At 27.8% G+C, this 12,002-nt stretch overlaps 1 protein-coding gene across 1 annotated transcript in view; it reads right to left on the bottom strand.

Annotated features, from left to right (window-relative positions):
* LOC113376929 (homeobox protein cut-like) overlaps positions 1 to 12,002 on the bottom strand; it is a 153,981-nt gene that overhangs the window by 16,980 nt on the left and 124,999 nt on the right. The window contains exon 3 of the mRNA XM_026617042.1: positions 381 to 562. Coding sequence (XP_026472827.1) covers positions 381 to 562 — 182 coding nt within the window. The remainder of the gene's footprint in view (positions 1 to 380; positions 563 to 12,002) is intronic.

The following is a 12,002-nucleotide window of genomic DNA, read 5'->3' on the forward strand; positions in this document are numbered from 1 at the left end:
TGTATTGTTTATTTATATATATTTTTTTGTTCTAAATAGAGACGTTTTAAGACACAGATATTCTTCTTGGCACATGTAAATATTAGAGGATTGTTTACGAAGGATTTTTAGTCGGCCGTTCTGTTTGCAGAGAAATTAAAAATATGTTAACGACGGTATTAGTAAAGGATATGGGACTCATAATTTATTTATTATATACTATTTGGGAGATAAATGAAAGTTAAACATTTTAGCATCTAATCTTTAAAATGACTTAATTCTTGTAAACGCTGCCGAACACGGTGGGAAAATTTCTTAACGTGATAATACTTTTTATGGGAGTTAGCAAAATTTTAATATTTGATTCATAGCATTTTTAATTAATATTTTGGATAACTTACCTTCCGTCTCGTTTAGATTCTTCGTATTCTCTTCTCCTGTCCAATTTAGCTTCTAATCTAGCTATATGTTGCCTTTTAGCATCTAATCTTTCTTCTAATCCTCGAACTTCAGCTGAATGTGCTTCTTGTAAAGCTCCTAAGGAAGCTTGAAGACGTCTTACGTTTTCTGCCAATTGAGATATCTGAAATAAAAAATAAAAAAATGAAAATATAATCTAAAAGATTCGTATACAATGTAAAGAATACTGAGTTAGACTATCTAAATAATTTAAATTTCCATTATATTTCTGAATCAAATGGCAATTGATGAAGCTTCCGTCTATAAATAAGTATGCAATTCCAGATAAGCACAAAATAAACAAAGATATTGAACAAATGTGATATCTACAATGATCTCATGAAAAGAAATAATAAATGGCGATTAAATATTTGCGCATTAATTATAACACGTATTTAAAACGTCGTTAAAACTACATTAAGAGGCAACAAAGACTGCAAGCAACTCGATGTTTCTTTGAACCTTTTTTAATATTTGTTTATAGGAAGGAAAAAATATAATTCTTATCTTTCTTAAAGTAATTTATAATAAAATAATATAATATTCACCCCATTAGACCTTTTTATGTGTGTGTGTTAGTACTGATTATTTTCATTTAGATTCGGGCATATAAAACATCATCCTAAAATTCTGATGTCCGGTCTTCGCATTAACGCGGTTAGGACCGGAGGGAGGACTTTTTAAGGGTTTGAGTCGATTTTGGAGAAAAATGGGCAGAGAGGGATGCTTTTAGAGCAGAGGGTAAAGGTTAAGTCACATTAGGGAAATTTTTAAATAGAAAAAATATAGGAAAGGCATGCATTGATGCACAAATTGGTAAAAAAATGGGCAAAATGAAAAAAACTATAGTTTTGAAAAAATAAAGTATAGGAAAAGTGGACAAAATCCATATGTATGTTGCAATGTAATATGCAAACAAGAGTTAATGTACCAGAACATTTTTAAATGTAGAAAAAATATTGATTTTATTACTTTTTGAAACTATGGTACATATGGAAAATACAGAACTACAACAAATAAAATAATGGAATTATAAATTTTAATAATTAAATAAATTTTGATTTTTTTTTCCTAAGATATTCCTTGAATAAAAATGATTATTTTGTGGATTTTAATTTTTTTTTAAAAAGAAATAAAATTAGTATCAGGTAACTATATAAAAAAAATTATTGATGATCATCTTCGTTAAGCGAAAATTTCAAAGTGATCATTTTTTAAGTATAAACAATAATATAATAAATTCATTTTTACTTCATAATTATTTTTTCATTATTGTTGCAATTTTCAATATTATTGTCAATAAAGGTTTATTTTATTTCCATATGTATTCTAATTTTAATCATCCTCTACATAAATAATAAAAATAAAATATTATTTTCAAATTAAAAAAAAATATTGAAAAAATTTAGCTTTAATGCGATAAGATCTATATTTGTTGTAATAATTAAATAAATTCTTCATATCATTTTTTTAAGATATTCCTTTAAATTAATACGAAAATAATCATTTTGTAGACTTTAATTTTGTAGGGGTGGAAATTAGTGTAATAAAAACATACAGAAATAATTATTGACCTACAAGCCCTATAGGAAAAATTTCAATTGATCAAATTTAATAATAACAATCATCAATTTATATCATTTTCCACTTTAATTTTTTTTGCATTCAAATTTATATTTTCAATATTTTTGTGTCATTTTATTTTAAAGTTGGACATATATTTTTTTTAAATTTTATTACTTAATAGTGATGAAACAGTTGTAACAAAAGTAGCATTAAAAAAAATAAATAGAAAAGCATTAGTTAAAAACTTGACCATTACCACCTGATCTGATCTATAATATTTGTTCTAATGATTAAACAAATCCTCGTATCTTTTCCTAAGCCATCCCTTACCCAAAGAGCGCTACATTTTCAACCCTTTCTTTCGCGTAGCGGTTTTCGCGCTCGGACTTTGAACCGGGAGGTGGCGAGAGTTTTTGAAGTTTGAGGTTTGGGGTTGCTTTATAAAAAGGGAGCTTGCTTTTGGGCAGTATCTCTTATTTGAATATTCCTCCTGAATAAATGAGGCCGGACATTCGTACCCCACAATCCCATTCGGAATATACGTAAGGGTGTTTATGCTCGCTCATGTCGTTTGTAATCTGAACTTTTACGTTGCGATCTGTATCGGCGGCAGGGTGGTATAGATTATACTTAATTGAACTTATTAAATTAATATTGGGACGTGTAATTAAAAATAATACATTAGTAATTCTAATGTTAATATATCAAACACTTTTATACATTTATTTTTACCATATGGTTCAAACAAGTTTTTTTTTTTGAAGTAAAAAATTTGATTTCACGGTAAATTGAAACTGTTCTTAAAAAATTTGAAAAAAAAGTGAGAACTGTACGATTGTAAGATATATCCAATAAGGCATAATAAATTAGTGGTATATATTATTTTTAATTAAACTTGTGATGTTAACGTAATATTAAAAATGATACATTACTACACAATGACGAGTATCAATTTTCATATGCTTTAACACTCTTGTTATATAAACTTACAATCAAGTTGTATAAATTTTTTTTTTCAAAAATATACAAAATAGGACATCTCGATAAAATAAAGATAAAAACGTGGAAAATATATGATTATAGGATATAATTTATGATAATCCCACAATTTATTATAATTATCGAATTGATTATTCTTTATTATAATTACATAATTTTAAATAAAATAAAATAATAAAATTTATGATAAAATTTTCGAAAAGTAATCATTATTTTTAAAAAAAAAAAAAAAACTCTGGTCTGTTTAGCAATCAGAAATACATGAAGATTCTTATGAGCAAAATTCACAATATTTGATGAGAGCGATTAATTATTATTAATGTGCGGATATTAAAATGTAGATTTTTTTCTTGTTTTTTTTCTTTTTTTTTTTTTTTTTGTAAATATTAATAGATTGAATGCGACGATTTTGCATGTTTATGATTATTTTTTTAAACAGATAAAGTGCGAATGCTTTTAAACAAAATTCTAAATTTTCAAAAAAATTCAAAATATAAAAACAATTCAAATTTTTCATAAAAATTGATTTTTTTTTTCAAAAATTTCAAAATTCTCAAAAATCTAGTCTATTAGATTTCAAACAATTTTAAAACTCTTTTAAACATTTATTTTTTTGGTACGGGAAGTACCAACAATTTGTCTTAATGCACGGTTTATATATAAAATTATAAATAATTTTAATAAATGAAAAATTAAAAATATTTTTATCAATATTAAATCATTATTATTCAAAAATTATAAAACTCGCATACGATTAACTTTATTGAACATTTTTATTGAGTTAATTTTTGGCCTATGGATTTGCCCCAGCCTTCATAAAAAAATCATACGCTTTAGTTATTCTGCATATTTTTTTAAATAATATTATCTCCATTTTATTATTTTTATAATAACTTACAAAATTATAATTTTGATCGCTTTTTTGTAAAATGAGTAAAATAATCAATATATTATTAATAATTAGTATGAATTACATGTTCCAAAAATGTGGCATATCACTTATAGAAGTCAAGTGTGTCCCTGACTTTAAAACCGACTCACATCCCTTTGGAGATTTTGGCAATTTTTTGCCCATCATCCCTTTTATACACAAATACAGACAGACACCCACTCCGGAAGGAAGGAAAGAGTTTTGTGTCTGTGAATATTTCGGGGATCTTTATTTGATGTCCGATTTCATTCGCGCACGTAATAATTCCCTACATCATATAGGTATATATATATATATATATATATATATATATATATATATATATACTGCTTATAGTATTATATATGAATTATGAAATGGCAAAACTCGACATTTTTTCGGGAACTTTTTATTTTTCGGTCCACACGACAAAAAACAGCGGTACATCGATGTTAATCTTTGAGAGATTAATGCTCTGATGCGAAGCACTTAATTTTTAATGCGTCTCCTGTTCGCACACATATTGTACTTTTCTATAAAAATGGATTTTATTATGTCTGTTTCGATATTTACTTTCGAGAGGAAAAAAATTATAATCAACTAGAGAATGGAAAGATGTCATAGGCATATAATATTTTTTTTTTCTAATAATCGTTATCCTGGTCTTCCTAAAATCTTGTCCATATTCCTTTCCCCCATTTTGCTCGCACATGGCACTCATCAAAAAGTATCTAATGATCACACACGTCCAGTGTTGGAGGCCTTTTAGAGGCCCTTCTTCTACTTCCCTCCAACACCACCACCATCAATGGGTGTGATAGATGTGGAAGGAGCTTTCTGATAAAAGCCAAAATCCCTCGCCCTTTGGACACAGACACCCCATGGCCAGTCCTGCGCCTTAAAAAATAACCCTTTCTGCGAGCTTTTATGCAGATATCCTGCGAGACCATCTACCCCTAACATTTGTGATGTGAGGAGGGGCACCAACACGCTTCCGAAAATATTCGTTTCCTTTCGCACCAGAAGACCAGTGGAAAAAAATTACATAAGTTAATTAATTATGATAAATTGCATGAATCTTAAAATACTGTTTTCGTGCAAAATTTTATAGACTGTCAACTTGAAAGTAAGGGTTCTTAGGAAGTAATTTCCTTCCTAAATCAAAAACAGAAACAAAGCAGAATAGTACATAGTGTCTATGGTTTTAGAGGTGTTTTAGAAGAATTGGTAGATGGTAGATGGTTGACGATTGTTTTCTTAAATATAAATGCTAATCTTGAACTTTTTTGGCTTATATTGACTGTTATCACTTGAGAGCAGCTTTATTAGTAATAAATGATTATAGTTTACGATAATCGATTTTGTTATAGAAAATTGTTAGTTCCTGAAAAATTGTTTTGGTAGATGAACCTACAACAATAGATCAATGCTGGTTGTTTTCAGTATTGACTTGTAAAAAAACAAGTTAACAAGTATTGAAGTAAAATCATCTAAACTTGTAATAAAAGTAAATAAAAAACAGGTCGAGTGTCTATTAGTATCTATAGTTTTGGAAATATAAGTAATTTGTTAGATGAAGGTAAAACGATGCATACATTAGGATTGATATTATCAATATAAATCCTAAACTTGTACTCTATTTTTTTACTTATATAGACATCTATCAATTAAAAGCAACAGTTTAAATCAAATTTGTTGTAAAAAAATGATAGCTTTAGAAGAATTGTATTGATAGATGAACATACAGTTGTCTAAAAAATGAAGGTTGATTTTCAACTCTTTTACTTGTTAAAAAAATAAATCAAGAAGTATTTATTGATCATAGTTTTTGATATATCAATTTTTCACGTCGATTTTATTTACCTCAATGTCTTATTATTAAATTTTTAGAAATATCATCAATAGATAAACAAAACCAGTACAGAAAATAAAGGTTGATAGATAAAAATACGTTTACAAATGTATCAACAATAAAAATTTTTTACCTAAATTTTCTTTGATGATTTTTCACATATTTATCAAAACATGCATGAGAACAAACTTGGCAAAGCTTTGGATTTAAAAATGATAATATTAATATTTTAATATTGAGTTATATTAATATTTCACATTTTAATTTATTTATTCATATATGTATTTATATAAAAATAAATAAATTAAAATGTGGAATATAAATATAACTCAATATCGAAATATTTATCTTTGGATTTTGAAATTCAACGCTTAAGTTTTTTTGAAAAATGCGCACTTATACAATTTTTTAATAAAAAAAATTATTCCGTAAAATTATTATTCGTAGTAAGCATAAAACATGTTGAAATCTCGAACACATGTTAATTTTTCATGTCCAAAATTATATAAATCGTAACCATGTAGTTATTTTTGATATCTAATTAAGTTTATCTAGTAATCTATTCTATCATTTTTTTTGATAATTTTGTCTTCAATAGCAATCAGAATAAATAACACTTATTGTTATAATATTGAAATTGTTTAATTTGCTCATTTTTAGAATTTCAATATATATTAGATTTATTAATTTCATTAATTTCAGAAGTATTTGTAATATTTGAAGTAAGAAATTTTTCATTCTTTTGTCATCGCCAATAGCAATCGGAATAAATAACAATTAATGTGATTGTATTGAAATTATTCAATTTGCTAATTTTTAAAATATCAATATATATTAAATTTGTCAATTGTATTACTTTTAGTAGTATTTGTAATATTCGAAGTAGGAAATCGTAATATGGTCTAGATTTTATCAATACCTTAAGAGAGCAACTAGAATACAATCACGAAACAATATTGTCTCCAAATCAACTTTTTAATTGCAATCCATAGTCAATTGCAATGGAGCAATTACTACAATTTGTTTTTTTTTCTTTTTATTTTTTCTTTATTTTTAATTCATTTTTATTTATTTATTATTATTATTTTTTTATTTCTTTCTGTGATTATTATTATTTTTTACTATTTTTTTTAGTCATTATTATCATGTGTAATTTAGCCATATAACTTATAGGGTCTGTGAATAACTGTGATTGTTATATAATATGAATGAATAGAACAAAATTTAAAAAAATCGGTTGTTGAAGGTGATTCGCACACAACCAAGTATAATTTTCCCCAATGATCAAAATCTTCAACCTTTCGGCTCTTCATCTAAAATGAGCATTGGTTCTCCCTCATACTAAATGCACGTATGAGCAATTACTCATATTTCAACGTGTAGCGAGATATGACGGCATGGACGGTCCGATCCCTTTGCCGAAAAATATTATTCGGCTGTTTTTATGAGCATCGTCTCTTCTGGTCGTAATTTCTGAAAACCCTAAATGCAGATGCCCATTGTATACGCGCGTCACGTGGTAGCCGCCGATCAGGAAAACACCAGACGACTTTTTTTTATTCGCAGGAATAAAAGTGGAACCACCAGGACATATCAAAGAGCTTCTAATCAAGATGTATAGAAAACTCGATTCAATAAAAAAAATGACAAATGAAATTTAGATTTTTATTTATTTGTATTAAAATTTTGTGTCAGTTAGATTCGAGTCAACTTGAGACCTAGTCCTTGACCAAATCTTTAGTTGACGTGACCAAGTAATTGGTGATGTGCCACATTTGGAGTAAAGTTTTAGATAAAGCTATAAACATGGATTTTGATGAAATATACAAATATTATTTAGTGGAATTTAAAATGCGATGCTTAGAGAAAAATGTCACAAATGTGGACGTTGGATGTGCAGACAAGCTAACGAAAAAATTCTACTACGTCAAGAGACTGGATTAAAACTCGCATAAATTTAATTAATATGACATCATTGACGTAAAATATGACAAACAATACTGGTAATATATAAATAGTGATCCTAATATTTTTTATTACGAGATACAATGTACTTTGGCAAATATTTCCCTGGCACAGATTCCGAGATTGTACATCTATACAAAACGTGATTTATCCTCCCAAGACAAAGCCTTTAAATTAATTATTGCTCTGAATAAGATTAATTTTCAATCAGCAAATGATTGAATATTGTGGCGAGTCCGATAATCTCGCACCGCATTGCTTCGATTGCTAAAAGTAGCTTTTTGGCTTTGGTCCCCGTTTATTAGTTTGCAAATGAACCAATTGTTCTAGATTGCTAGCATTTGCATTTGTATTTTAATTAAATGGTTCTCTAGCAAGAAAAAGAACGAACAGATAATTACCAGCCAAAATAAATCGATTGTTTTGGATAAATTTCATAAAACTCACCAAGACATGTCTAACTTCTTCTTCGATGCGTATTTGTGCTAGATCATGTGCCAGACTTGATTTTTTGGACGATTTTAGAAATCGATTTTCCATAGATATGTTATCGATAAAAATATATAATATATTATAATATAGAAAAATAGATGTCTATTTGTCACTACTGATCGATATTGTTTTTCAAGTTCAACTATTGGTTAGTAGTAACGGTCAAAAACTATTCGAAAAATCACACTGACAATTTGAATGTAAAATCAAGTTATTATTTAACAAACTACTCATTATGAAAATATTTATATATTCTGCGGTTATGTGAATCAAACTATTTATTATTCTATTTTAGTGAAAATTTGAATTACGCCCACGAGCAAATTATGAATCATTTCCGTACTGAAAATGTAAAACTCAGATTTGTGGAGCTTCAAAGCAAAATAAAACCAGAAGCTTATAATTTGAGAATGGTAATACTATTTATCGAGTTTATTTTAAAATATTGATTAAAATAAATGGATGTCCTAGAAACTAAACAGTATTTTTATTCATATTCTAAACTAATTTAAGACAAAATATTAAGAAGGTACTTAATTAAATTAAAAATATTACTAATTGAGATGGCAGAGGAGTGCAAGATGAGCTTCGTCTACTTAAAGACCATATTGTTTAGAAACCTTTTATTTGCTCTATCCATTGACTACTCTGATACATTATTTTTTGTTATATTATATTTTATATTGTTATAATTTTTGCCGCCAAAGTTTTTGAGTTGCTAGTTCTTAATGCATTTTTATCGTGACTTATATGCAAACGAGGCTAATGTAGGAGCGCCCCGTCTTGGGGCAATTCTATTGATTAATTCAGAATTTAATTTCATCGATAACATGAAATCGCGTGTGACTTTATCAGTACATCGCCAACTTCGACAATTCATGATATAAGACGTACACTGCAGCAAACCCGACGAAATAAAATAAGCCAACAGGACAACATTGGTGGTCAACTTGAGGAATTGGACGTAGGAAAAAAATTCAGCTTTCAAGTTATTAAAGTTGATGACAATTTCTGTTATTTTATAAATTTAACTTATATTTAAAATCATATCTGGTCGACTGCAGCGAACCCGACGAAATAAAATAGGCCAACAGGACGACATTGGTGGTCAACTTGAGGAATTGGATGTAGGAAAAAAAATTGAGCTTTCAAGTTATTATACTTGATGACAGCCTCTGTTTTTTCATAAATGTAACTTATAACTATTTAAAAATAAAGTCTGGTCGACTGCAGCAAACCCGAGGGAACAAAATAAGCCAACAGGGCGACATTGGTGGTCAACTTGAGGAATCAGACGTAGGAATGTTTGATGAAAATATTTGAGCTTCCAAGTTATTATAGTTCATGACAACTTCTGTTGTTTTATAAATGCATTTTATAACTATTTAAAAATCATGTCTGTTCGACTTCTAATTGTGTATACTGGCCGACCAAATAGTTGTTCTTGATGCACTGAACTTCTTGGAGTAAAGATCTTGGTTTCTCAATGGGGTCTAACTGTCTAACATTTATTATGTTCATCAAAATTTGATGATGCATTGGATTTAAAAAAAAATCAAAATTGCTTTGAACTTATAAAATTAAATTGACCCTTCATTACTTGCCAATCAAATTAAGGCATTCAAAAACTATGTTCATATCACTGATGGTGGTTATTCCAAATAGGTTATCGTTCCAAGATATTATTGCATTTTCTAATATGTATTACTGAATTTTGGGTATATTTTTATTATTTATTATTATTTACCATTTTTTAAGTCCTTTCCCACAACTGGCAGAGTCATTACTTGAGTTTTACGAACTCATGTTGCAATACAAGACTTTGCATTTCTCCGCATTGACGTATTATGAAACCTTATTAGATTTATAGCAGCGTTATAGATAGTTGGTACAATGCAAAATAAACCTAGAAATATATTTATTATACCGATTCGTGATTTATGCGAATTACGGAATAGTTCTGCAAAATGCAACTGAAACAAAATTAGATTACTTATAGAGTAACTCATTTCAACTGCGATGTTCAGTTCGAGAGAATTTCGTGTTCGATTCGATGATATATTTCACTGGATTTGCACATGGAAAATAATTAAGTTTGATGGTAATAGAATAATATATCAAGTGGAAATAAAATACTCAGAATTTTATTTATAATATTTGAATTTGTAAGCCTTTAAGGTGCAACACTAAACTAACCTGTAATTCTAATTCATATAGTTGTAGGTACAAATATTTTAGTATAAACATTTTCTAGAGCTTCATTTAACAGACATTTTTAAATAAGTCTATATATTATACATCTAATTGAAAAGTCAATTAATTATTAACCGAGTTCTAATGAACCAATTAATTATTTAAAGCATCTAGTAAATCCAAAAATTTACAAGAATACTTCAAAACTTAAGTGGAGAAAATTCAAGATCAGAAAAATTATTTTAATATCCACATTATAATTTTAATATATGATATGAAGTTAACCTTGATAAGCTCTGCAAAAAAAAAATTGGCTCCGCTGCCACCACAATTTGAGTTATTTCAGTAAGTTGGAAGTAACACACGTTATTTCCACAAATTAAGACGTATTAAAATCACTCTATTAAAATTAATATGTATTAAAATTACTCTTCATTCTCCAATTAGATTGCATATATTTATTATTTTATGTTTATCATGAATTTATCTTCTATTACTATTACAATATGACTCCTTTAGACGTCTGCCATTTTTCACCGTGCATAAAAAGCTCGTCAGAAAAAAATGTTTTTAATTCAGTATTTAAAGTTTTCCATCGTCTATTTTCCCTCCTTTTGGATTTAATGAACTGTATTAACGCTATCTTTGCGAATATTTATACGTTCGCGTCCACAGTGCAACGTGGCTAACGAATATATTTTTTCGCAAAGGGCGTCATAACTTCTACAAGTGATTTACAACGATGATGATAAGCCCGTGTACGTTTTCGCAATTATTCTTTTCCCAAGACGAAAATTTATTACTAAGGCTATGTTTCCAAAATAGCGGCAAATTTGCATTTTATCTGTCCGAATGCATGTGATTAAAAAACATTAAATAGCTAAAAATGATATGTGAACGTTTATAGGAAAAACACTTCACTAGAATTAACTTAACGTCTGCTGTGTAATTTGAACCTATAAATAATTTTTTGTGTCTTGGAAAAAATGCATATTTGATTTTTTTTTTTGTAATCTTGATTGGATGTGGATAATTGGAAAAATGATAGAAGGGTGTAGATAAGGGATACACTTCACATAAATCAGATTTATGAAGTTTTTGGGACACACTTCGTGTTATAAATTGAATATAATAAATACTGAGTACGTCTATTACACTACTGTTTTTATTACAATCACTGATTTGTTACTAAGTTATAATGAAAGAAGATATATTTATTGTGTAAAGCTTAATGCCCTGAAGGTTGTCACCTTCATGGCCAATATAATGAAATGAAAATATGTCCTAACATGTAGTTTGCAGTTTGCTTCTAATTCTAAGTGCAAAGAATTTTTGCTCCGTAACTTTATTCCTTATAGTATTTTTTATAATTAAACCACTTCTCCTAGGCCTATAATATTTTATGTTTGACTATAAACCGTTTCAACATGCAAACTTTCATCAAAATCCAAGAAGAGTAAACCCGAGGTTCTGCTTGTTAGTTTAAGAAATTAATTCTTAGTGTATAAATTAATTTTGGATGAATTTTATAAGGATTCATAGTTCATATTTTAAATTAAAATTGAAATTTCTATTTTTTATAGCGCA

This window comes from Ctenocephalides felis, unplaced genomic scaffold, assembly GCF_003426905.1.
Source record: "Ctenocephalides felis isolate EL2017-DRISC unplaced genomic scaffold, ASM342690v1 CF-g0.4_SCAFFOLD_01886, whole genome shotgun sequence".
NCBI classification, from domain to species: domain Eukaryota; kingdom Metazoa; phylum Arthropoda; class Insecta; order Siphonaptera; family Pulicidae; genus Ctenocephalides; species Ctenocephalides felis.